Source organism: Cervus elaphus, chromosome 23 (genome assembly GCF_910594005.1).
Source record: "Cervus elaphus chromosome 23, mCerEla1.1, whole genome shotgun sequence".
Classification (NCBI taxonomy): domain Eukaryota; kingdom Metazoa; phylum Chordata; class Mammalia; order Artiodactyla; family Cervidae; genus Cervus; species Cervus elaphus.
In genome coordinates this window covers 38,113,119-38,139,973 of record NC_057837.1, presented here as the reverse complement: position 1 = coordinate 38,139,973, position 26,855 = coordinate 38,113,119, and the positions used below count along the sequence as shown (strand labels likewise).

General features: G+C 54.0%; 1 protein-coding gene across 3 annotated transcripts in view; it reads left to right on the top strand.

Annotated features, from left to right (window-relative positions):
- Positions 1–26,855, top strand: part of RRBP1 (ribosome binding protein 1) — a 46,820-nt gene that overhangs the window by 9,622 nt on the left and 10,343 nt on the right. For 2 of the 3 annotated variants that reach the window (XM_043883064.1, XM_043883061.1), the window contains exons 2-8: positions 9,878–12,296; positions 21,311–21,459; positions 22,504–22,626; positions 23,192–23,344; positions 23,966–24,084; positions 24,931–25,084; positions 26,491–26,629. In XM_043883064.1, coding sequence (XP_043738999.1) covers positions 9,899–12,296; positions 21,311–21,459; positions 22,504–22,626; positions 23,192–23,344; positions 23,966–24,084; positions 24,931–25,084; positions 26,491–26,629 — 3,235 coding nt within the window. In that variant the 5' untranslated portion in view covers positions 9,878–9,898. The remainder of the gene's footprint in view (positions 1–9,877; positions 12,297–21,310; positions 21,460–22,503; positions 22,627–23,191; positions 23,345–23,965; positions 24,085–24,930; positions 25,085–26,490; positions 26,630–26,855) is intronic. The other variant, XM_043883062.1, reaches the window with a different exon arrangement.

Here is a 26,855-nt window from a genome sequence, read left to right as displayed (position 1 = left end):
GAATATATCTTTCAGTTACTGATTTTTCTCTTAGTTTTTCTGTGTTAAAAAAAAGAATTAGAGGTTGCCTTTAAAATTTAAGATGAGGTGATCTGAAGATTTTATGTTAGATGGAGTTAATAAGAGAAGTGAAGTTGCTCAGTCCTGTATGACTCTTTGTGATACCATTGACTGTAGCCTACTAGGCTCCTCCGTCTATGGAATTTTCCAGGCAAGAGTACTGGAGTGGGTTGCCATTTCCTTCTCGAAAAGTGAAAGTCGCTCAGTTGTGTCTGACTCTTTGTGACCCCATGGACTATGCAGTCCATGGAATTCTCCAGACCAGAATATTGGAGTGGGTAGCCTTTCCCTTCTCCAGGGGATCTTCCCAACCCAGGGATGGAACCCAGGTCTCCCACTTTGCAGGCAGATTCTTCACCGGCTGAACCACAAGGGAAGCCCAAATAAGCATTCTCTAAAAAGCATAGCTGGGCTTGCAGGGTAGTAAAAGAGATTGCCAGAGGCCATAAGCCCCCAGGGAGGGGGGTGAGTGGCAGGGATGCAGATGTAAGCTGGCCCTGTGGAGTCAGTGTCTTCGTCATCCAGAGTCTGGGTCTTGGGTCTTTGGCTTTTCTGTCCAGGTGGGAGCTGGGTGGGGGGAATGGAATCCCCCTCCATACTCCCATGTAAAACCTGTGCTAAAAGGACTGCTAGTTGGGGGGCGTGGAGATGATAAGAGAGCTTATCTGATTTCTCCTGAGGCAGGAGAGGCTGGAAATGTTTAACCAGAGATGATACTGCCTCTAAAAATTTGTCCTCACTGTTGCTTTCTCCTAAGGCCTTGTTGAAGCAGAGATAAAATAGCTCTTTGGAGACAAGCCTGAAATTCAGACCAGACAGGATTTCCACTGATAAAATCCCCCCAGAGTCACTATTAAGAGGTATAAAAGTACTGAAAACCAATAATGAGGAAAAAAAATAGCACCAGGGAAAAAACAAGGCGAACTTGGACAAAAAAAAAAAAAAAAAAGAACCTCAAAGGACTGATTGATTGCAGAGCTGGTTAGATTCAGCTGAAGAGACAATCGGTGAAGTGGAACACAGGTCTGAGGATCTCTCCTGAGTGGTGGCAGAGGTTGAGGTGCAGTCAGGAGTTACTGTAGAAAAGCAGGAGCATTCCTTCCCAGAACCGGTGAAACACGTGAGAAAGCACGGTGAGCCTGAATTAGATGATAAAAATAGCTAAACACCTAAAGGTTTTGTTGAATCCTCAGAACCCAAAAGATGGATCTTAAAAGTAATGAGATCTTTTTTTTTAAAGGTCTTATAAATGATAAATTGACAACACGCCTTTTGATCTTAAGCATGCCCACCCCTCTCCCCACCAAAAAAAAAAGCCAGAGAAATAAAACAGTATCTTCAAAGTGGTGAGAGTAAGTAACTCTCAGCATGGAATTCTGTACTCAGCTAACCATTCATGCTGAATGACAGTGAAGGAAAGAAAACCTTTTCAGGGCTGCAAGGACTGAGAATGTTTCTAAGAGGAGATTCTTGCTGAAACAGGTGGTCAAGGATGTGCTTTGGGGAGACTCAGAGATGCAGGAGGCCTGCAATGCAGGAAGCAGTGACTGGCAGACAGACGGGGGACCATTTGGGAAATATAAGCATGAGTGTCTGGAACTGCAGAGCACCTGCAGGTGGTCCAGGTGTGTGTGAGGGAGAAGCAGGTGGGGGGGGAGAGGAACCCCACCCCGCCCCTGCTCATGGAGGCCCCAGGACCAAGGCTTCTGTGGCTCTTCCTTTGTTGGGAAGTGTCAGCTGTCAGGTGTGTGTGTGAAGAGAATGTAAGGGGAAAAGGCATTTTAATCACAATTTTTTTTTGATTAATCACAATTTTTTAAAAGAGCACTTGCACATAGTCACACACGAAAACAGAAGAGTGTAACTTTCAAACACAGAGGACAAGGTATCTAGTGGAATGCAAAATAAGAAAGTAAGCGAGGAATAAGCAAAGAAAAAGTACTGTAAACGAGAATAACAAGATGAAGGTGTAAATGAGTCCAAATACATAGGGAATCACAGTAGATGTTGATGAACTGAACCTACCAGTTACAAAGACAAATCGCCATGCTAGTCTTAAAATAAAATCCAGCTATATGCTATTTTTTTTTTTTGCTATATGCTATTTTTAAGAGTTCCACTTAAAACATGACCCCAGAAAGGTTGCAAGTGAAGAACAGAAAATGATTCTAGGCCAATATTAACCCCCCCTCCCAGAAATTGATGTAACTTTTAAAATAATCAGACAATGAAGTGGGAAAAAAAATCATTAGGGATAAAGAGATCACTTTATAATAGAGGATAAAATAGTAGGCACTTTATGAGGAAGATGTCGCAGTTCTGATTTTATATTCTAATAAGATGCCCTCCCAATAAAGCACAGATCGACAGATTCCCAGGAGAAACTGGCAAATCCATGCTCATGGAGGGAGCTTCTTAAAGCTCTCAATAGCTGTTTGATTAAATAGACAGAAAATGGATTGGTTCTACAGAAGGTTATACACAGGAACATGCGGCCTTCAGTCCACAGAGTACGTTGTGGTTGTTCAGTCGTTCTCAGTCATGTCTGACTCTTTGCAACCCCATGGACTGCGGCACGCCAGACCCCCCTGTCCCTCACCATCTCCTAGAGTTTGCCCAAGTTCACATCCATTGAATCGGTGATGCCATCCAGCCATCTCATCCTCTGCCACCTTCTTCTCCTTCTGCCTGCAATCTTTCCCATAGTACATGTTCGTAAAAGCTGACCACAATCTAGCAAAACACCCCAACATCAAAATCCTAGCCAGTGCTTTTGTCAGACTGCAGGCCCAGTGTGTCATGACCCTCACAGTCGATTTAATTTGTTGTGAAAAACTTTAAAAAAATGTTGATGCTTAGGAGATACCAGTGCATGACACATGCAAATACTGAGTTATTATTTCATGAAAGTCTTATTATTTACATGATCATATACATACTGTGCATATAAGAGGGTGCAGGTATGTGTCCTGGGTCAAGTTATCTTCCTGGATCATGGTTACAAGTGTAAAAGCTTTGACCTGTATCACACAGAATGGATCCTCTGATGGACAGTGCAGTTGAATTAGGATTGTTGATGGTAATTCAAAGCCCTCACATGTTAGGAATGTTAAGGATGCTGCCACTTTGTGAGTCAGAGGTCTTTTGGGAACTGGAAGATACTTCAGACTGAGCACTGATGAAAATAGTGCATTGTAGCTTGGAGGATAAAGCTACAGTAGTACCTTACAGGAAAATTTATTACCTTAAATATTTGCTACAAGAAAAAAGAAAAAAAGGCCTGAAAGTTAATAAATGTTCATGTAAAGCAGTTAGAAAGAACAGGATGAACCAATGGAAGTTAGAAGAAGGATTGATGAAAATTTATTATGTAGATTGAATCACAAACCCATAAACGGTTCCTGGAATCATCATTGAAATTGAAATAGCAATTAAAGTCAGCTCTCTACCAAAGGGAACCTTCATACACAGTTGGTGGGAATGTCAATTGGTGCAGCCGCTGTGGAAAAGAACAGTATGGAGGTTCCTCAAAAAACTAAAAATAGAACAATCATATGACCCAGAAGTTCTGCTCCTGGGTATGTATCTGAAGGAAAACAAAAGCACTAGTTCAAAAAGATACATGCACCCCAGTGTTCATAGCAACACTATTTACCATAGTCAAGACGTGGAAACAACATAAATGTCCATAGACAGATGAAGGGATAAAGATGTCAGATGTATATATAATATATATATAGTGAAATACTAATGGAATACTACTCAGCCATTAAAAAAGAACGAAATTTTGCCATTTGCAACAACATGGGTGGATCTCGAGGGTGTTGGCCGTAGAGGGTATTGTGTGAAGTGAGATAAGTCAGACAGAGAAAGAAAAATACTGTATGATATCACTTATATGTGGAATCTGAAAAAATACAGCAAACTAGTGAATATAACAAAAAAGAAGCAGATTCACAGATAATAGGAAATAAATTAGTGTTTACCAGTGGGGGGTGGGAGGGGGCAGGGGCTGGACAGGGCAAAGGGATTAAGAGGTATAAAATAAGCTACAAAAATAAAATGAAATAAAACAAGCCCTAAGAGTATATTGTACAACATGGGGAGCATAACCAATATTTTAAACTATGGACGGAGCAGTTTTATACTTAAAAAACCTTTAAAAATTGTGAATCAATATGTTGTACATCTGTAACTTATATAATCTTATACAGCATCTATACTTCAATTTTTTTAAAAAGTGGCTCTATACCCACTCCTCCCCCTCCAGGAACAGATCACGAAAAACCAGACTGACGGTTTTACAGGCCATTTCTTCTGAATCTGCAAAGAACAGAGGGAAGAGGGTGATCCTCAGCTTATGGGACTGAGGAGACCTTGCTGCCAAGACTGTGGAAGCACAGTCTGAGGACAATTCTGCTTCCCCTCACATGAGAGCTCACAGCCCCGAATCCCCTAGAAAAATGTCAACAGACCAAATCTAGTGAGGGATTAAGAAGGAAAAGACCCACCATCAAGAAGTGTCTACACACTCAGAACCGTCTGTGAGTTAACACTAGAATGTATGTTATTTTAGTTCAACCCATTTCAGATTAGAGAAAATGTCAAGTGATAAAGAAAAAGCACTTGCTCAAACTTAATGCCCAGTTATTAGAAAGGAAAGGTAACTAGGAATATAAGACAGCTTACCTGATACTCATAAAAAGTTTTCTACCAACACAGCATCTAATAGTGACTCATCAGAAGTGGAAACTCAGCGACAAGACCAGCGAGCCTGCTCAGAGTTCTTGCCCAGCTCAGGGACACGATGATATGGCTTAGGAAGCAAGGAACGGCTGTCTTTTCTCATAGGTGATTTTTTTTTTTTCCTTGAAGAGAATCCACAAACTCCTGTATTTGAGGAAAGTTTAGTGTAATATCTGGGTAAACAACACACGTGCAAATATGAATAAGTTTGCTGGATGCCTGTAGCTAGAAATAGAAAAAGGTATCTTTTTCTTGTACACTTAAAAATAGCAATAACCTTAACAACAACAACAAAGACTTTTCTACAGAGATCATAAAAGCTCTTTGCAAATATAATATAAAAGGACATTTAAATAAGTGGAGTGCTCCACGCTGCAGTGACGGTTCCCATGGTGTACAGCCAGCTGTCCCCACCTTCATCTGTAAATTTAGTCTGTTTCAAAAATCCCAGTGGCATTGGGGTTTGGAGCGAATGCGTGGGCCTAAATGTGGTATTGATGCCGGGCACGGATAAATATGCAGGTGGGACAGAGTGTAAGTCCATCAAGCCTGGTGGCGCAGAGGCCACTGTGCAAGTCGGGGAGGAGAGTGGACTGGTTCAGAAGGGGTGCCAGGTAATTTAAGCCGTGAGAGAAGCTGACACTGTTTCCTGTCATATGCCGGAGTAAATCCCAGGTGATTAAACCAAACTACGAAAAGCTTTCTGAAGTGTGCAGAAGAAAATAAACAGTAAAGGGCTTCTCTCCCAGTGGCTGGGACCTGGGTGGCTGAGGCAGGGGTATAAGGGAGGTTTTCACTCTGTGTCAGCCGTTTTGTGCCTTTCAAGTTTTGACCCCTAGAAGTGCATTGCCTCTTTACATGACTGAGTGATTATTTAGATTGAAAGGAGAGCAAAAGTTTTTTCCTTAAAAGAAAAAGGAAACAGGTTATCTTTGACTCTGTGGCATGTGTGCTAAGTTGCTTCAGTCTTGTCCAACTCTTTGCGACCCCAGGGACTGCAGCCCACCAGGCCCCCCTGTCCATGGGATTCTCCAGGCAAGAATACTGGAGTGGGTTGCCATGCCCTCCTCCAGGGGATCTTCCCGACCCAGGAATCGAACCTGAGTCTGTCACATCTCCTGCATTGGCAGGTGGGTTCTTTACTACTAGTGCCACCTGGGCAGCCCCAGACTCTGGGAGAATAGCTGTGATACAAGAAAACACTGTAAAAACAAACAAGATGGTTGAAAATGAAACCAGAGACTTGTTGTTCAGTTGCTAAGTTGTGTCCAACTCTTTGCACAACCCCATGGACTGCAGCACACCAGTCTTCCCTGTCCTTCACCATCTCCTGGAGTTTGCTCAAACTCATGTCCATTGAGTCAGTTATGCCATCCAACCATCCCATCCTCTGGCACCGCCTTCTCTTCTTGCCCTCAGTCTTTCCTAGTATCAGGGTGTTTCCCAAGGAGTCAGCTCCACAGACTTAGATACATTGAAAACAACAAATGTTAATATCCAAGCTATGTAAAGGACACCTATAAATCAAAGAAAAAGGCAGCCCTTCAGAAGACAGGCCAAGCATGTGAACAGGCCGTGTCATAGGAGAAGCGCGAAGTGCTCATCTCCATAGGCGGCCCAGCATCACCGGCATCTGGTGGGCATGTCTGCAGGGTGAGGGGAGGATGGGGCTCGTGCTGCCCCGGGGGCAGTTTGCAGTATCTGGTGGCACGGTGCCCACCCTGGGCCAGTGGTGTGTTCTGGAGGATAAAACGTTGCCCAGTGACTCTCGCAGGGCTGGTCTTGTGCAACCCTTGCCAGGGTGGTCCTGGGCTTGTCCAGTGGGCACCCATGGCTGAGCATGGTGGCACATTGGGTATTGGTCCTCTGTGGAAGGAAAGATGAGACACTGAACGTTTATCTAAAGTAAATGGGGGAAATGTTTGGATTTGCTAAACCTGGGTGGTGGATAAATGGACATTCAGAATATTTTTCTTAATCTTCTGTATATTTGAAGTACTTGATGATGCAGTCATATCTGCTAATGTCTTGATTCTGTTGTCATTCTCTTTTAGTTTTGTGCCTTCCTGGTAAGTCACCTTACACCCAGGAAATGGGGCTGGGTCTCTTTGACACCCACCTCCCCATCCCCGGCTGTAGCTTCTTGGAGTGCCCACACATGGTCCCCCACAGCATAGCTGGGTGGTGACATGACCCAGCCCCAGGAGTGCTGTTGAGAGTCCTTTTGCAAAACCAACCCAAATCCCTGTTGCCAGTTTGGACTGACCTGGCCAAGCTGCACTAGCCTGGTCAGGCCAAGTGAATCAGCAACAGTAGTCCATGCTTGGGGTGTCCACACAACCTCTGTTCCCCAGTCCTTACTCCCAGGAGCAGAAGAAAGCCATGCCCTCTGCACCTCCAAGGTGGGCCTGGGGTTTCAGCCATGGAGCCTGGGAGTGGTCCCTGAGCCTCGGGGCGGCCGTCTGCTCCCTGTGCTGGCTGGCCTTCTGCCTCACACTCTAAGCAGATTGGCTGTTGTAAATAAATGTGTACATTTCGTAGAAGTTTCCGGGATCGACAGCGCAGATTCTCTGTGGTCAGCCTACTCTGGATGCAACGGCACACAGCACAGTCTTGTGGAAAACCTTGTGGGAGGTTCCTGCCAGGGTCCTTTGACTGTGTGTGGAGCACCTGGCAGGCTAACCTTGAAAACTGACCTTGAGTGTATTTGGAGGCATCGGAAGTGATGGCCTCAGATGTCTGTCTGCGCTTGCAGAGGGAAACGCTCTCATAGCTGGCTTCTCTCCACTCTTCCCCCAACAGAGAATATCTTGTATCCTGTGTTTGCCTAATTTGAGAGCCAAGACCAGCTTTTCATCTGTGGGTTTTCTGCCCAAACCACTCAGCTGCAGAGTCCATGGTGCTAGAAAGGGGATGAAGTGGGTGGGGGTGGGAGGAGCTGAGATGGGGAGGGTAATGCCTGTTCTGGGGGCTGGTGACCCAGGGCCTCCATGGGACCTGCCCTCCAGGGCACACTGGGGACCCGGGGCTTGCAGACCTGCAGCTGGGTGACCCGGGCCCCTAGCCTGGTGCTGCCTCTGGAGAAGGGCGTTGCAGAGGGTTTTTGTATCCACTCTTTCTCAGGTTCTTTTCCTGGATATTGAGTAGAGTTCCCTGTGCTGCACAGCAGGTCAGAGGATTTTTGTCACCTGAATAGGATGGTGTCGTGATTATGCTGTCACCTCGTACCTGAAACGTGTCCGTGTCGGCAGAGTGCTGAGGGGTCCTTGTGAGGACCCAGCGTTTCAGTTGTGGACACCCACCGAGCAGCAGCGGTTAGAAGGGGATGGTGGAACGTTCCAGCTTCTTGTCCCCTCCCTCCAGCCTCCTGGACCCCTCCCTCCAGGCTTTTTGCACTCAGCTGCGAGTGTGGTCCCGAAGGCTCCTGACCTCTGTGTGTGTGGGACCCACGACCAGGGGTCAGAACTCGCTGCCCCAAGACCTGGAGGCTCCATGAGCTCCCTTGGGCTTGCGGACCAGGATGTGGAGTTTGACCCAGAGCTGCAGCCCGCAGCAACAGTCTGGGAGAAGTAAGTGTCCAGCTGCCCCTGAGGAAGGTGCTGCCCTGGAGAGCAGGGCACAGTCCACCCTCCTTCTGCAGGGGTTTCGTAGAAAGACAGCAAAGTCGCATTTTTCCTGCGATGAGACTGATTTTCCTTAGAGTAGGATGCTGAGTTCAGTCCCTCCTCTCAAACCCCCTAATGTCAAAATTTGGATTCCATGGCTGTTTAGAAGCCCCCACTCATGCAGGAAGAGAAATCTCAACCTTTAAACCACTGAGAAGCCTGGGCCTGCCCTATCCCAGCTCCAGGGGCTTGGAGGACCACTTAGCTCTCCTCCTTTCCCCCTGCCCTCCCCCAGCCTCTCACACATGCATTCCCATAGCTACTCCACTGCTGGTCCTCCTGGGGGAGCTGGGCTCTGTTCTCACTCCCCAGGTCAGGGGACTGAAACTATGATAGCCGCAGCAAAATTAGTTGGTAAACATTGAGTGTATCCAAGAAATGGACCCTTGGGAGTTCCTCACTGAAGTCAGGGGTAGCCCGGCTGACAGCTGTTGGGTGTGGACCTGGCCACCTCCAACCCTGTGGACTTCGGTCCCTGGCCAGCGAGAAGGGTGGATCGTTTTCGTGGTTGGGAGTGTGTCGTCAGACAAAGGGTCCTCTCCCCAGGGTGAGGAGTGGACCTGGTGACGCCGTCCCCCTCCCTCTTTGCAGCCTCTGCATGTGGAATTCAGACCTGAGGTCTTACTTGGTCAGCCTCCCCGGACTGATATTTCCTGTTTCCTAATGCGTGGATTCACAGGCTCCATTTTTCCTCACCACATGTTGATCACCTTTGGGATTGTAATGCGTAGGTTCTCATCTCTGCCCCTGGGCGGGTACTTGTGTTTATCAGCCCTGGGGGAGAGGGGGCAGCAGAGAAAGAGTGCTCATGAGACCCACTGGCCAGGACACTGTGAGTGTGAGCCAGCAGCTGTGTTTGATTTGACACACACGGTATTCTTAATATCAGTCAACTTGAATTGGGGTGGGGGTGGTGGTGGAAATCTGTCCTGATATGAAAAAGCAAAAGATACATCAACCTAGTGCTCACGTTTCTACAGTTGTCACCTGTGACTGGGTGACTCCTGCTCCTGATGTAGTTGGCACTTTGACACAGTCCTTACCACTCCCAGTTGTCTCACACTGGCCCATGCTTATGTTCACGTGCATCTTTGACCTTGTGGTGGGGAACATCTTGACCTGGGGTCACGGCTTCTGAGTTGTCTGGGCGCCACGTGCCCTCGTCATGGAGCTGCCTGCTGCCATCTCTCTGTGGCTTCATGTGTCCCAGCTTGTGTAAAAGTTGCTCACTTCTGAGGGGGCAGGGAGAACAGGTGACAGCAGAGATTGCCTGGTTTGTTTCTTCTTTGATTTTATCAGTCTGAAGGATTAGTGGAACCATATATGTTAGGTGTTACAAGTGGGGATGGTGACTGTCAAATGCCTCGGTTTCTACAGAAAGTAATTGCCGTGTATGTATTTGGCAGGTGAAAGGAAAACCAGCCAGGATGGATATTTACGACACTCAGACCTTGGGGGTTGTGGTCTTTGGTGGATTCATGGTTGTTTCCGCCATCGGCATCTTCCTGGTGTCAACCTTCTCCATGAAGGAGACGTCATATGAAGAAGCTCTGGCCAACCAGCGCAAGGAAATGGCGAAGACCAACCACCAGAAAGTGGAGAAGAAGAAGAAGGAGAAGACAGTGGAGAAGAAAGGAAAGACCAAGAAAAAGGAGGAGAAGCCCAACGGGAAGATACCTGACCATGAGCCCACCCCTGGCGTGACCATCCTCCCCAGGGACCCAGTGTGGGCACCTGCAGTGGCGGTGGCTCCAACCCCAGTCCAGTCCCCTGTGGTCACTGCCCCTGTAGCCACAGTACCAGCCATGCCCCAAGAGAAGCTGGCTTCTTCCCCAAAGGACAAAAAGAAGAAGGAGAAAAAAGTGGCAAAGGTGGAACCAGCAGTCAGCTCTGTAGTGAATTCCATCCAGGTTCTTGCCTCAAAGGCTGCCATCTTGGAAGCTGCTCCCAAGGAGGTGCCTATGGTGGTGGTGTCCCCAGTGGGCGCCAAAGGCAATGCCCCTGCTACCAGCTCTACACAGGGCAAGAAGGCAGAGGGGGCCCAGAATCAAGGCAAGAAGGCAGAGGGGGCCCAGAACCAGGGCAAGAAGGCAGAGGGGGCCCAGAACCAAGGCAAGAAATCAGAGGGGGCCCAGAACCAAGGCAAGAAATCAGAGGGGGCCCAGAACCAAGGCAAGAAATCAGAGGGGGCCCAGAACCAAGGCAAGAAGGCAGAGGGGGCCCAGAACCAAGGCAAGAAATCAGAGGGGGCCCAGAACCAGGGCAAGAAGGCAGAGGGGGCCCAGAACCAGGGCAAGAAGGCAGAGGGGGCCCAGAACCAGGGCAAGAAGGCAGAGGGGGCCCAGAACCAGGGCAAGAAGGCAGAGGGGGCCCAGAACCAGGGCAAGAAGGCAGAGGGGGCCCAGAACCAGGGCAAGAAGGCAGAGGGGGCCCAGAACCAGGGCAAGAAGGCAGAGGGGGCCCAGAACCAGGGCAAGAAATCAGAGGGGGCCCAGAACCAGGGCAAGAAATCAGAGGGGGCCCAGAACCAAGGGAAGAAATCAGAGGGGGCCCAGAACCAAGGCAAGAAATCAGAGGGGGCCCAGAACCAAGGCAAGAAATCAGAGGGGGCCCAGAACCAAGGCAAGAAATCAGAGGGGGCCCAGAACCAAGGCAAGAAATCAGAGGGGGCCCAGAACCAAGGCAAGACAGTAGAGGGGGCCCAGAACCAAGGCAAGAAGGCAGAGGGGGCCCAGAACCAAGGCAAGAAGGCAGAGGGGACCCCCAGCCAGGCCAAGAAGGTAGAGGGGGCCCAGAACCAAAGCAAGAAGGGAGAGGGGGCCCAGAACCAAGGCAAGAAATCAGAGGGGACCCCCAACCATGGCAAGAAGGCAGAGGGGGCCCAAAACCAGGGCAAGAAGGCAGAGGGGGCCCAGAACCAGGGCAAGAAGGTAGAAGGGGCCCAGAACCAGGGGAAGAAAGCAGAGGGGGCCCAGAACCAGGGCAAGAAGGCAGAGGGGGCCCAGAACCAGGGCAAGAAGGCAGAGGGGGCCCAGAACCAGGGCAAGAAGGCAGAGGGGGCCCAGAACCAAGGGAAGAAATCAGAGGGGGCCCAGAACCAGGGCAAGAAATCAGAGGGGGCCCAGAACCAAGGGAAGAAATCAGAGGGGGCCCAGAACCAGGGCAAGAAAGCAGAGGGGGCCCAGAACCAAGGGAAGAAATCAGAGGGGGCCCAGAACCAAGGGAAGAAATCAGAGGGGGCCCAGAACCAGGGCAAAAAGGCAGAGGGGAACCAGAATCAGGGCAGAAAAGAGCAGAGTGCCCTGGACCAGGGCAAAATGGTAGAAATGGTTCAAAACCAGAGTAAAAAAGCAGACGGGACCCCCAACCAGGGCAGGAAGGCAGAGGGGGCCCAGAATCAGGGCAGGAAGGTAGAGGGGGCCCAGAATCAGGGCAAGAAGGCAGAGGGGCCCCAGAATCAGGGCAAGAAGGCAGAGGGGACCCCCAACCAGGGCAGAAAAGCGGAGGCAGGCCAGAATCAGGGCAAAAAGGCAGATTCAGTTGCTAATCAGGGCACAAAGGTGGAAGGTGTTGCAAACCAGGGGAGAAAAGCAGATGGGACCCCCAATCAAGGGAAAAAGGCAGAGGGAACCTCAAACCAAGGCAAAAAATCAGAAGGTTCCCCCAACCAGGGCAAGAAGGTGGATGCATCTGCCAATCAGGGTAAAAAGGCAGAGTCAACTCCTACCCAGGGCAAAAATGCAGACATGGTCCAGAGCCAGGAAGCACCAAAGCAAGAGGCTCCTGCAAAGAAGAAGTCTGGGTCAAAGAAGAAGGGTGAGCCTGGTAAGTAGCTTTGGTTTCTTTATGAATGTGGAGAGACAAGCTGTCTCTAAGTGGCTTGTAGATTCCCTTTGGGGAAGCCATCTGTATCAGTCAGCTATCGCCACAACAAGGCTGCATAACAAACATCCTAGAACTGAGGGTCCTGCAGCGTCAATCATTCATTTTTGCTCATGTTGCTGTTGATTTGGGTGGAGGTTGACTGGTCTGTGTTACCTCTAACTAGTTTGGCTCCTGCCACAGGTTGACTCTTGGGTCAACTTCCATGTGTTCATTCTAGGGCCCAGGCCAAAGCATCAGTGACTCTCGAGGGCAGAGGACCTTCTCATGGTTGTGGCAGAGCTGTAAAAAGGCACTTCTCAAACCAGGGTTCTCTTGCCCAGAGCAAGTTGTGAGACTGAGCGTGAGTCAACAAGAGGAAGTCCAGTGGGGAAAGGTGTGAGTTCAGAAGTCACGACTCCCTCCACCACACAGTCGAGAACAGTTCTGTGTCTTGCAGTCTCTCTTGAAGTCTGGCCATGTTCTGTCAACCTGTTCTGCATTTTTGCCTCCCCTGGTGCTTTAGCATAGCTTTGTTGTTTTCTCGATGTTTATTGAGTGAATAACAGCAGGATGCTATTCCTAAGAAGCAGTGGTGTCCACACCCCCTGCCTCCCAGGTTTCCCTCTTTGCTGCCTCCCACCCCAGTTGTGGAAGGGAACATTATAGAAGATTAAAATAGATATTATGTATCAGATACACATGTTGTTAGATAATGCATAGAACATGGATTTCCCATTATCTTTTCAGCGCAGATCACTGTAGAAACTCGACCTGTGAGTTCTTGTTTCATGTCCACCCCTCACTTGATAGAATAGTCCCATGTTTCCTTTCTCCCTCCATCCCTTTCTCTTTTTTTCTCTTGCTAGATTTCTTTCTTTCTTAGATTAGCCATTAGTCGACTCGGAAGATTAATTGCATTTGTCTTGGTGAAGCATCTTAGGGGCCTGAAATGTTGGGACCTCTGCCAAGTAGGCAGGCCCTATGTTTGTAGCTGGCTCCCCTCTCTTGTCTTTTTCTGAAGCTGTATCCACTTTTCTGCTGGGGGGACATTCTCTCAGACCACACTATGCTCTGTGTGAGGTTCAGGGACCAGTCTACGTTTGCCCCACGGGTCACGACAACCTCTCAGGCCCTTTAAAAACCCAGATAGTCAGCCTTGGCCCTGGCCCCACAGGTGGAGGGAGCATATCTCCCTGTCTTCAAGGCAATGCTCTATCTGACCCGGGGCTAAAGGCCCTGGAGGCAGACAGCAGGGGTGTAGGTGAGAGCTGGTCTGTTCTCTGGCTTCTCCCGCATCGGAGCTTCCTGGGATCGTCATGACCCTGTAAGGCCTTAGACATTTGAAATAAGGTATGAAACAGAAACTTCACACTAGAAAGGAAGGCAAAATTGGCAGGTAACAAAAAGCGTTGTTGGGAGGAAGACCTAATTTCTGACCTGTGTGAACCCACAAAGCCGCTCACCTGAGGTGTAGGATAAGAGGAAATTTGAACAGGAAAAAATACCACAGTTCAGGACAAGAAAGATTATACATGATAGAATGATTGTCACTCCTGGTTAACTTAGTTTATTATTCTTCCTGCCAAAATTTCAGTGGGTGGGCTTGAAAGTTGCCTCTTGAGGGAAAAATAAGTAAGAATACTGAATATATTTCTAAGTGACTGTTGGAAGGCCAGTTCTGTCTGATATGTGAACACTTTCCCAAACTCTTGTAATGACAGCAGGGTGCTGGCCTGAGGCCAGCAGGTCAGGAAGGAGGATGGTCCTGAGTAGACTGTGTTGTCGTCCATGGCCTGAGCATAACAATATATTTAAATGCTCTGAAGCGGTGAGCCCTTCTGTTGCTGCTGAAATTAATTGCTGCAGTGATGTCCGTGTCCCAGCGGGTGAGGGTCTCCATGGCGTCAGGTCCTAGATGTGTGGCTGCTTTGTCAGAAGGCAGGTGCATTTTTAACTTAGGGAGACAGCCCCGTCCACCTTGCCCGCCAAAGGCCTGGCGCGGCGCACAGTCCCCTCGGTGATGAACCCACGTGAGCATCTCACGTGACTGTGTGGAGATGGCGGTGACATTGGAGGCTGTTAGCAACCCAGGTGTAGACTAGGAAAACACTTGGTTATGAAGCAGAAGCTTGGGTTCTCTTCCCAGTGTCTGGAGAAGAGGGAATTCACAGAATCCTTGAGAAGTGGAAATCTCTGGAATTGAAGCTCCCGAGCGTTGGCGGCACCGTCCAGGCTTCCTCTGGTTTGCTGTCTTGAGAGTCACCACAGCCAGCGTCTGCGTTGGTCAGGAAAGCAGCTTCTTGCCCAGGAAGCGTGTGGCTGTGGGGGTGGTTTGGGGCCCTCTTGACAGGGCCGTCTCTCCAGCTCCTGGACTTGAGTCCTCGTGAACATGGCGCAGGCCAAGCCCCCTGAACCGGACACGCAGGCTTGGGCTGGACGGGAGGCACCTTCCGAGTTGGGCCCGAGCCCTGGGACTTATGCTGCCGGGGGGCTTGGTTTGTGGTGTCTCTGAGGCAGGGAGGTGGGCAGGAGGGCGACTGGGGGGGCCCTCCTCTTAGACTCTGTGCCCTGACTTTATGCCAAATGCCATCCTTCCTGCAGACTTGGGCCTAAACCCTGGGCCAGAGACCATCCCAGCTGGGCCCCACCAGCCTCTGGGACATGGAGGTGCCCTCAGGCCCCACGACAGCCGAGTCAGACGTGCACAGGTCTACGTGGGAGAAAGGGTGTCCTTGGGGGGAGGTCTGTGGGTGACTTTTATTTTCTTCCCTTCACCCTTCTGCACTTCCTAGTTTTTCTATAACATGTATTCTTGTTAGTGGAAGAGAAAAACTCCACATTTGTCTGTGAGTTGAGGAAACAGGCCCTCATTGAACCACAGTGGAGCTTGCACCCCTTTGGGCGCCAGGAGGCAGCCCAGCCCTGACCCCAGGATCCCGAGTGGCCTCTGAGCAGAGAGAGGGCCTCCTGCTTCTTTGGGGGCACAGGATAAGGAAGGAAGGTGGCCAGTCCTTCTCAGTGTGTCCCCGCCTCTGAGCACCCAGCTGATGGTGGGCACTGAGGTCGGATGAGAGAGAAAGATTTCTGCATCCTGGGGCCGTCAACTCCGTGTTGGGAGAAGCCTCCTCCCGCTGCTAGACCCTGGGAAACGCAGGAGTGGAGTCGTGTTCTGTGACCCAGCATGGCCAGGAGAGCATCACTCCGGGTGTGTGTAGTCTGCAGGACCTCGTCTCAGGCTGTGTGACTGGACAGAACTGCACCCCAGTGTCCTGCTGCACCCCAGCCCGGGGTGAGGGCAGGCGTCCTTCTCTGCGTTTATCCCGCAGTGTTCTCTAAGGTGGGCTTGTATCTCTGCCATTCTCTGACAGCAGAAACTAGAGTTCAGCTCTGTTTTGAGATTTCCCAGAAGGGGTGAGGGGTGGCACCCTGGGCCTGGGTCGCCATCTGGGCCCGCCCCTCTCCCCAGGAGACAGCGGGGCTGGTAAGACCACATTTGATCCTCTCTTTCAAACTAAACTCAGTTTCTCAGGGTCGGAAGCTCTGAAGAAAACTACCAGGCTCATAAGCCTTTATTTAATTCACTTTCTGTGTAAGTTCTTCAAACCCAGCTTTTCCTTTTCTTCTTTTTTAAAAGAATAAAACATCCCCCGGGGGAGGGAGTCTCGCGTCAGTGCAGCACTATTGCGTTTTAGAGAAGCTGCTGGAAGATGATCTTCCAGAACTTTCCGGTCACTTCTGGTCAGCCCTCTCACATGTGGCAGCACTGGGTCTCCCATCGCTGCCAGGACAGGGGCCCAAGGCTTTCCATCCCCCATTCTTTCTGCTGGCCGTCGGTCAGACCTCATGGCTGTCTCAGGCCCGAGGAAGGATCTCGCCCACAGGTCCTCCAGGGTTGTATTTCTTTAAGAAATACTATGATGTGTTTTTTTTTTGTTTTTTTTTAGATTTAAAATGGATTTTATTAAAATTGGGGTGGGGAGAGCAAAAGTATATAAAGAGAAAAAGTCATTCAATTTGTAGAATTAAAAAAAAAAAATTCCATGAGGCATCATTATATGGACAAACTCCCAGTCTGTCAACAGATGACTTTTGTCTCCAACCAGATGAGAAGGCCTGACTCAGGCCCCGGTAGGATTGCTCTCGACATCACTGGTGCTTTGCTCCGGTACCCTCGAGATGCCAGGTGCCCGGGCCAGCGCACTGCCGTGCAGGGCCGTCACCCTCTTGGGGGGCAGACAGCCTGGGCGGTGCTGAGCTCCGGCCTGAGACAGGCTTGCCATCGACCATCTCTGTGCTGCCTGGGGCCCTCCACCGCTGTAGTCGCAACCTGGAGCCCTGAGGGTGGCCGGAGCTGCAGCTGCGCCTCTGCCGCCTCTGGGGGCTCTTCCATTGAGGGCCTCGGCGGGGGGCGGGGGGACCCCTTTCCCGAAGGCTCAGGAGAATCCTTTACGGCCACTGTCCGCGCTCCTGGGTGGTGGGGGCCGTGGTGGTGCTGGCTCAGGTTCCTGTTTCCGGAGACGGGTGGCCTGCCGGCCACTCTGATTCGGGGGCCGCCCTCTGTGCTTGGGGTCAGCGAGAGTCAGGAGCTTGTCTTGTCTCTGGGTCTGACAGTTGTTCGAGAAGTGCTGGCTTCTGGGAGGGCAGGGGGCCCTTCCTGGGGTCCTGGGGCTGTGGCCTGGGTATGGCTCAGGTGACTGGGGATGTCCTGGAGGGCTTCCTGTCCAGAGGACCGTGCATGGCCCCCCCACCCACATGGTTGGGGTGGCAGATGTGCAGAGGCCTTGGGGACTAGTCTGGATGTCCTCCCCCCACCCCAAGACTGCAACCTATGTCCTGCCCTCAGAGCCCCAGGGTTGACACCGCGTCTCTGTCGCCTCCCGGTTTCCCAAGCATGCTCAGCCCCTGGCCTGGATTTGTCCCTGCTGGCCTGGTCCCCCAGTGTCCTCAGGTGCAGACCCGGCTCACTCCCAGGTGATGCCCCCTTGCCCACGAGGTGACACCCGGATCCCCCGGGCCCGTGACACCTGGGACCCACTGTAGCCCTGCCTGCCTCTGCTCTGCCAGCCTTGGTGCCTGTCTTTGCTGCTCCCTCTCCTCCTGGAGCCCCAGCCCTTGCTGCTCTCTGCCCAGAGCGTTTGGCACGAGCATCTCCTGCGATAAAAGCCCTCCCAGCGTTGCTGCCATGGCCGCTCCCTGAGGGTCCTTGGGGGTCTGTTGATTCCGTGTCTGGCACCTCCTTCCTTCTCCTGCCTGGGAGTCCCTCCCACTTGCATTTTGCAGACTGCAGGGTACATAGTCAGTACATACTTGGTGTCGGGAGACCACCTAGGCAGGGTTTGGGGAAGCTGCAACAGGGGCCGGCGTGGAGCTGGAGCCTCCTGATTCCTGTCCCGGGGCCTGGCGACAACCCCGGCTGGATCCCAGCTGTCTGTCGTGAGCACGGTTCCTGGAGCAGCTCCGACGTCACCGTGTCACAGGCTGAGCCGGGCACGAGCAGGGCAGGGCTTCCTGGGCCCGAAGCAGCGTGGAGAGCCCGCCCGAGCACCCGCTGGCTGAGACCATTCACGGGCTCCTCCCCGAGGGACCCCCCCAGTTGACACTGAGAGGGAGACTCCTACGCCCTCTTTGCAGGACTGACGTGATGTTGGGTGATTAAGCCTCCAAGCGTAGTCATAGACGGGAGTGCAGTTCTGGAATTTGAAGCTTGCGCATGTTATCCGAACGTTGTGTACTTCGGGGCTGAAAGCCCGAGGAGACACAGGCTCCTCACTTGTCTAAACGCGCTGCCCCTGTGACCTTGTGTGCAAGGCAGGGGCCAAAGAGGCACAGGCCATGGCGCTCTATCCCCGGGAGGGTGCCTGGCGCTGGCTTGGCATGACTTGTCTGTGGCAATCGTGGGGGGACAGAGGAAGGGGATCCCCTATCAACAAGTTCCTTGCTGGGTTGCCGTGTGCTCAGGGAGGGGCCGGGTCTGGGGTGCGCCTGGCCCTGCTCATGGACCCTGCGGTGCTTGCCCTGTGCCCAGCGCGTTGCCATTTAACCTGCCATGTTTGGGGGAGGGGTGATTGTCACCCCACCTCACAGATGAGGAAATTGGCACAGAGAGGTGAAGCCACTTGCCCTAGGATGCCCAGCTGGCAAAGATTTGAGCCAGAATTCAAGCCCAGGGCACCTGGCTCCAGGGCCCTTGTTCTGATAGGGTACCCACTGCCTGCAGGCCCGTGGATAGCTTCAGCCCTGAACTGACTCCATGAGACACTGGCCCTGCCTGGCCACCCTGCCCTCCTGCCACTGGCTTCCTCCCGGCCCGTCCACACCTGGAATTTCAGACGCACCATTGTGCGCAAAGCCTTGGCTGCTCCTGTCTTCGGGGAGTTCACGGCCACATGGTCTTGGTGAGGCCTGTGGCTTCACAGAACAGATGTTGAGTCTTCGAGAGATTTATCTCAGGGCCTTAAGATTTCCCAGCCCCAAGGATTCTTTCTAGCCTTGGAGCGTTTGCTGGAGGAATGTTAGCCCCATGTATGGGTCAGCGTGCTACCCACTGCCCACCCCCCCATACCCTGTCCCTGGCCTCTATGGGGTTGAGTTTAGGGCTGGGGGTTTGGCCAGAAGACCTTAAAACCCAGAAATAAATGCCACTCATGTGGGGCTCAGAGTTCTGGTTCCTGCTTCTCAGTTCTTTCCTTTCAGTTTTACTTCCCCTGATTTGGAGAAACTAGAGATGGTACCGTCCTTAACCTTAATGGAGAAATATAATGTGATGTCTCTGAAAATAATTTTAAAGTATTTATATGGGGGTGGAGAAGGCCGTGAAATTTTCTGTCAGGGTGGGTATGGGGAAGTAAACTTCATTACTCATAGCTTTACAAGTTTTGTATTACTTTGTTTGATTAGGAAGTCTAATACAATTTAGTGTAATTACGTGAGACGGTTTTAACAGACATGTATTAGGATGACACTCTTCCAGCATAGTCTGAGGAATGGTCTGTGCAGCAGGCCTTCCAGAAGAGACGCACGTGTGCGACCCCTGGGGTGACACTGTGAAGGAAGGGGTGTTCCCTATGGACACATAGCTGCATCGTCCAGCTGCTGAGTCCCCTTCCCCAGACCACTCCTGGGCCCGGGAGGACAGGCACTCTGGGGCAGGCAGTGCTTGGGGGCCCCAAGGGCTGGAACAGAGTAGCCAGTCTGTCCGGTAGAAACACACTGTGAGCCATGTTAAGAAAGGCGAATGAAAGACAAATGGAATTCGCTTTAATGATGTGTTTCGTGTAACCCAGTTTACCCCAAATGCTATATCACTTCAGCTTGCAATCAGTATGAAAAATTATTGCAGATCCTTGACATTCTTTCTTTTCATACCAGGTTTTCAGAATCTGGTGTGTGCCCCTCTGGGAGCCACTCCTGTTCCCACCACCAGCCCTGACGGCAGGTGCCTGGCGAGGCTGGTGGCTGCATATGGGCAGCGCGGGGGCAGGCCTGCTTCTGTAAGTCCGGAGAGCAGGAAGGAGGTCTGAGTGGTGGGTCTCAGCCAGGCCGTCCTGGCAGGTCTGACCCAGCGGGCGCCCTCTTCTGGAGAACCCAGGCAGGAACATTGGGCTTCTGGCTGACTAGAAGAGAGGAAGCCCGGAGACCAAGGCGCTGACTGTGGGGTCTTTGTCTGACTGGTTCCCTCTCTCTGGGCTTAGCTGTCCTTGAGCTGTCTCTTGGGTGCAGAGTGAGTGAGAGGTGCTCAGTCGTGTCTGACTCTTTGCCACCCCATGGACTATATTGTCCATGGACTATATTCTCCAGGCAGAATACTGGGGTGGGTAGCCTTTCCCTTCTCTAGGGGATCCTCCCAACCCAGGGATCAAACCCAGGTCTCCACATTGCAGGCGGAGTCTTTACCAGCTGAGCCACAACGGAAGCCCCTTGGGTGCAGAAGTTCTCCATTAAAATTATTTAATGTATATATTTCAGTGAGAACTGAAGACTGAGGGGTGCTACCCCTCCCCCCCACCTTCCACCCCCAGTTTTCATGACACCTTGAGCTCTAGGCCTGAATGTTAGCCTGGTTATCTTTCATTCCCAAGCTTTGAGGGTCGAGAAGTCCTGAGTGAAGGTGCTCATAGCAACCACACACCCCCACCCCCTCGTCCCCTTTACAAGGGCATCCCGCCAAGTGTTTTCACGTGTGATGAAAATATTGTGACAGAGAATTTCGTGTTGCCATGGAAACCTCCCCCTCGCTCATCCTCGGCGAGGTGGGCTTGGCGGCAGGTGCCGCTGCGGGCAGCCTCTCTGCTTTGTTTTGGCTCATTTGGGGCCCTATTTTCCGCCGAGGGCAGGTTGGGGCCGTGGCATGAGAACAGGGGCGTCCCTGTTCACCCCCTGTTGCTTTGGGGCTGCATAAGGGTCCGCGAGAGAGCGGAGCTCTTGTGGGGATGTTGGGGGTGTCCAGGGGTGACAGCTGGCTGTTGACACCTGGCACTGTGTCCTCTAGCAGGTCAGGTGCTCCCAGCCCAGCAAGTGGCCAGGCCTGGATGAGGCTGACCCAGCCATCTCTCCTGGAACCTGCCTTACTCTTCATCCAGGGAGAGTTGCAAATAGAGGGTCTAGACTGGGACACGTGGGAGGTGGCCTCCCCCTCCCCATTGTAGGGCTGCAGCCGTTGGGCTGATGAGCTCACTGGTCAATCTGGACCCGAGGGCCATGGGGCTGGGTCTTGGCAGGGATGTGAGCCTCTCCGGGTGGTGCGAGCCAGAGCTGGATCAGGCCGTTGGCTGGGGAGAGTGTGTCTTGCCCACATCTGCTCTGATGATGAAAAGGTCAGGGGTTATCTCCTCCAGCCCAGGGACACTCAGTGTTTCTCTACTGGGGACCTTCTCTGTGCTGTCTGTGGGCAGGACCCCAACCAGCTCCTGCTCCGGGGTGTGCTGGGTTTGGCTGTTATACCCGTGTGTGACGCCCGCCCTCCCCTCTGTGCACAGGGCCCCCAGATGCCAACGGCACTCTGCACCTGCCCTACAAGACGCTGGTCTCCGCTGTCGGAAGCACGGTGCTCAGCGAGGGAGAGGCCCAGCGGCTCATGGAGATCCTGGCTGACAGGGCGGGCATCGTGCAGGACACCTGGCACAAGGTGGGCCCCCCGCGTTTGGTGCCACTGCGGCTGCGGGCAGCTGGCCGGGGCCACCCCCACACCCACCTGGTCCCAGGGCCCCGGCCTCCCTGGGGCATGCCCAGCTGCACAGAAAGTCCTTGAAACCCCTCCACCTGCCTCCTCGCGGCCCCTTCCTGGGATGGCTGGGTGAGTCAGCCCAGCCGCCACTATAGGAGGGGCATCAAGGCAGGCGCAGGAGCTGGCCCGCCGGTTTGTGGCCAGGGCTTGGGGGCAGGAGGGAAGGTGCTTGCCTGTCTGGATTTTCCCCTTCTGGTGCAGGGGCCACAAGCTGCCCCCAGGAAGTGCTGTGGGGCACGTTTGTTCCTTACACAGAGCCTGCATCATAGGTAATTTTGCTAGAGGACTTTGTGTTGCTTCAGAGGTGAGAGATGTCGGGAATGTCGTGAGAGCCAGCCTGGGGGCCCCTGTCCCGAGGCCACTGGGTTCTTTCAGCCCTGGCCCCCGCTGAGGGGGGATGGACCCTGGGGTCACAGAAGCTCTTTGCTCAGTAAGCTTCTGTCTGTCTCCTGGGGCTTGAGTGGCTGGAGATCATGCTGACCACACCCCTCCACAAGAGAGGCCTGGCCTCAGGCCAGTACACCCAGAATACACCCTCCCCCAACCCCCAGCCCAGCCTCCACACTTCAGCTGGCCCCACACAGCCGCTCAGGGCTGGGCACTGAGCCGGGGACGATGGCCAATGGCCCCCAGCAGGCCAGGGAGAGGCCCTGACCACCATCAACCTGGGTTAGGGAAACACCATGCTCCCCGCAACTGCCCCCGGGGTCCAGAGCTTTGGGTTCAAGCAGCTTCTGCACCCACGGGCCTGAGGCCTGATGGGCCGGGCAGCTGAGGTGGAGGCCCCACCCTACCCCCCCCACGTGTGTGTGCAGTCAGCAAGGAACCGCTCCTGCGCCATCCAGCCAGGGCTCTGCTCGTGGGTCGGGGTTTGAGGGCTGGACTGGGGCTCAAACCCCGCGTCTGCCCGCCTCCTGTTAAATGTGGCTCTGTGGGCCTCTTCAGGCCACTCAGAAAGGCGACCCCGTGGTGATTCTGAAACGCCAGCTGGAAGAGAAGGAGAAGCTGCTGGCCACGGAGCAGGAGGACGCGGCCGTCGCCAAGAGCAAGCTGCGGGAGCTCAACAAGGTGGGGCCAGGGTCTGGGGCCGGTGAAGACCCTGGACTCCAGGAGCCTGGGCTGTGCCTGTGAACTCCGGTCTCAGGGGTCCAGGCCACCCCGACACGGGGGGCGGGTCTTGCCCAGGGGTGGTCGGCGCATGGCCACTCCTGTCACAGCTCAGCTGGGGTTTTTTTCCCTTGTCTCTCCTGGGGGGAAGCCCGGGTCCCCAGGGCCGGTGACACCCTTTGTCTTGTGACAGCCGTGCTTTCCCAGCAAAGCGCTGTGTGTCGCTGTCGCCTTGTCTCCATGCCCGGCTCCTCTGCGGGGCAGCAGGTGCAGGGAGGCGGCCGGGGCCTCAGGACACCCCTGGCCCTGAGCCCTGGATCCTTTCATTCACGAGGAGTCTGAGTTTCTGTCCTGAGTTAGGGCCTTGGCTCCAAGCCAGGGGGGAAGGTGTGTTTGGTGGGGGATGGACGGACAGCCAGCCAGAGCGGGGGCCGGGGGGGGCTTATCAAATGCTCTGGGTGGTTTCACCTGATGCTCTTGGTTTCATCTGATGAACTCCTGCCTCCCTGCTCTCTGCTTTCTCCAGGAGCTGGCAGCGGAAAAGGCCAAGGCAGCTGCCGGGGAGGCCAAAGTGAAGAAACAGCTGGTGGCCCGGGAGCAGGAGATCACAGCCGTGCAGGCACGCATGCAGGCCAGCTACCGGGAGCACGTGAAGGAGGTGCAGCAGCTGCAGGGCAAGGTGGGCACAGCCGCGGGGCGGGTCCTCACGGCCCGATTTGTTGCGGGATTGGAGGGGCGGTGAGGGGCTGTTCTGTCTGGCTGGCTGGTGTGTGTGTGTTTAATGTCAATAACCAGGGAGATGTGCGTGCGTTTAAAGAGCACTTTTTGAAAACACTCCGGTCCCAAGTGGTCACGTTGGGACATGACCATCCCTTCCTCTGGGGGCCTGTGGGTCAAGTTCGCAACCTCTCTGTCACCCTGGAGTCCTGCTGGCTTTGCCTACTCCTCAGGAGGTTGGGAGGACCCAGCAAAACAAGGGGCCTGAAATCCGCATGGTCCCAGCGGAGGACCTGGCCAGCTCTGGCTTGAGGACTCGGAGCCTTGCACTGTCTCCTCTACCCCCCCGGGGCGGCGGGGGCTGCGCCAAGGGGGTCAGAGAGCAGGAAACAGGCATCCTCCGGGTGGCTGTTGGCTCTGTCTATGTCTCAGGACCTTGGTCAGCAGCTGAGCGAACCAGCACGCCTGGGGCTGTGGGCTGAGCGCGCTACTCGGGGCTTTTGTCTGCGAGCTGGGAGCTTTCTGACCTTGCTCCCGAGGTGGCTGTCCTTGCGAGGCTCTGGTGCCCCGGATGCCGTTTTAGATCCGGACACTGCAGGAGCAGCTGGAGAACGGCCCCAGCGCCCAGCTGGCCCGCCTGCAGCAGGAGAACTCCATCCTGAGGGACGCCTTGAACCAGGCCACGAGCCAGGTGGAGAGCAAGTAAGCCCTGCGTGTGCCCCGAGCTGCACTTGGTCCCCAGGGCCCGCCAGCCGGCCTCCCACCCCGGCCCCGGGGGCTGGGGGCCATGTCTGCGCCCCCTGGGCAGCAGAGCAGAGCTGGTCTTGGCCAGGTTTTGCCTCTCAGGGTTGGGGGACAGTTTTGTCTATCCACTTCACCTGGTCTGGTACTGTCGCTCAGCTGGACAGTCAGTCCTGCTGTGAAGAGGTGTCTCTTGTGCCAGGGAAGGAGGTGGCAGGCTAACGACCTCCTCACACTGGGAAAGTTGGGGCTGGACCTGCCCCCTCAGCTCTCCTGCCCCCCTGGACTTCCTGCCTGGTCCCGAGACCCAGCTTCTGTGTGGCACCGAGGGGTCTCTTCTGTAAAATGCCACCGCCTCCCGCTTTGTGTGGCCTCCCGGCCTGGTCGTGGTCCCGCTGGCCAGTGAGTCCTGTGTGTGGACTTGAGCCTGCCGGTGGCCCCGCCCTCAGGGTGGCGAGGCCCGTCCACCTGTCTCCCGGGGCTCGTCTGGGCCCAGATCAGCCACTGCTGTTGGCTCCATGGGCTGCTTTCAGGCCCATGTTGCTCTTTACTCTCACTGAGCCACCCACACTGCTCGTGAAATACCATTTTCAACAAAACACGTCACACCCCATGTGGCTAATGATACAGAAGGGCTTCAGTCAGGTGGGGTCCAAGACTCGGGCAATGACTTAAGAAAGAGCCGGGGCCCCGGAGGACGGGCTCAGGGCCACCTGTCCCCATCGCCCCAGGCAGCTCTTGGGGTTCATGGGAGCCGACTCAGCCCTCTGCTGTCCGTCATTCTGGGGGCTGGTGACTGTCTTGCAGGCAGAACGCAGAGCTGGCCAAGCTCCGGCAGGAACTGGGCAAGGTCAGCAAGGAGCTGGTGGAGAAGTCGGAGGCCGCACGGCAGGAGGAGCAGCAGCGCAAGGCCCTGGAGGCCAAGGCGGCTGCTGTGGAGAAACAGGTCCTGCAGCTGCAGGTGAGGGGCGGCAGCCCCCTCGTGCCCATGCATCCTGCCCAGTAAGCCTCCCCGCCTGGCCCTTCTGGCCACCCGGGGTCGTCTGTCCTCAGCTGTGACTGTGGCCGCTGGAGACCCAGGCAGGGCTGGGACTGGAACCCTCAGCCTTGTTCTTGTTACTGGTGATGCCTGGTCAGCATCAAGTGGGTGCCATCTATATGTTCAGCATTTGTTCTGAATACTCAAAGCGTTAGTTCTTAGCTAATTCTCCTTGTAACCGCATGGGGTAGATGCTGGCATTATGTGCCATTTCCCCAGAAGGGAACGGGAGGCACAGAGTTAAGCAAGTCCCCCCGGCTCACTCGGAGCCAGGACGCGAGCCCCCAGGCAGTCACCACCCTGTGTCATCACGGTCCCCGCACAGCCTCCGGCTTCAGCACCTGGTCGGGCTTCTTCCTTCTCAGCCCTGAGTGTGGCCTGGGAGCTCATAGTCACCCAGGGGACACCCGTTCCCCAGAGGGAGGAACCCCCTCAGGGCACCGGGCAGCTCCCCGTTGGCCGAACGAGCCCCACGTCCCCCAGCCGCCCTGTCTCAGGGCAGTAGTCGCCCTGAGTGTGTGTGACTTCTCGGGGAGTCCCACATGGCATGGCTCCTGTTTCTGCTCAGTCACTGAAGCTTGGCTGTAGCGCGTTGGACTGTGTCATGGAAAGGACTAGAAGTTTCTTGAGACTGCTGTGTGTGCAGGGGACCTAGGACAGGCACAGATAAACAGGGGGATTGTTTGGGTGGAATTGAGGTGGATAATTTGGTATAAAGTGGGTCTGGCCTGAGCAGTGAGATGGGGCTAGGACCCCTGGGGAGGGCCTGGTGCTTGTGCTCTGGAAGCCCTCAGATGGTCCCGATGCTTCCAGGGCTGGAGCCACCACTCCAATACCAAGTTGTCATCGTCACTCTCATCAGGAAGCCCCAGGCTCCACGCATCTCCTCCCGCTCAGTCTTGCCATCCTCGGTCACACAGAGTCCCCACGGTGTTGACCGAGGCCCTGGTTTTTCCACCTGGAATGTGGGTGTGATGGTGGTACCTGTGTCTTGGGGTGGCCAGGGCTCACCACACTGACACATGGGCGCCTCGACAGCGCCTTGCCCAGAAACGCTCAGCAGCTGTGACCATTCCCGGGTCTCACTCAGGTGAAAATGGGGCGACTGTTGATCTCACCTGCAGCGTCTTCTCTGGGCTCCCACTCTTCAGGGGTCAGGATGGCCCCCTGGCCTTGTCTAGGGGGTGAACTGACCCAGACATTCCAGGCAGCTTTTCTGCTTCATTGGTGCGGGGCGGCAGGGAGTGAAGGGCTCTGGACGGCAGAGCCGAGAGAGTCCAGCCTCCCGCCCACACCCTCACGGCCCCCTTCCCTCGGCTGGTCCCCAGACGTCTCACAAGGAGAGCGAGGAGGCCCTGCAGAAGCGCCTGGACGAGGTCAGCCGGGAGCTGTGCCGCACACAGAGCAGCCACGCCAGCCTCCGGGCAGACGCCGAGAAAGCCCGGGAGCAGCAGCAGCAGATGGCCGGTGAGGGCGGTGGAGGGCCGGCCCCGCGTGGCAAGAGTACCTGGGACCCCGGACTCCTGCACCTATCGGGGGACACACGGGGGTGCTTGGGGTCAGGCCTGGGGTCTGGAGGACTGGGCGTGGGGGCTGGATATGGGAGGTGGGCTCGGATGGAAGACGCTGCCACGAGGGCTGCTGCTGGCCTTCTCCTTCCTCTAGCTCAGTAAGGCCTGGGGCCAGGTCTCGA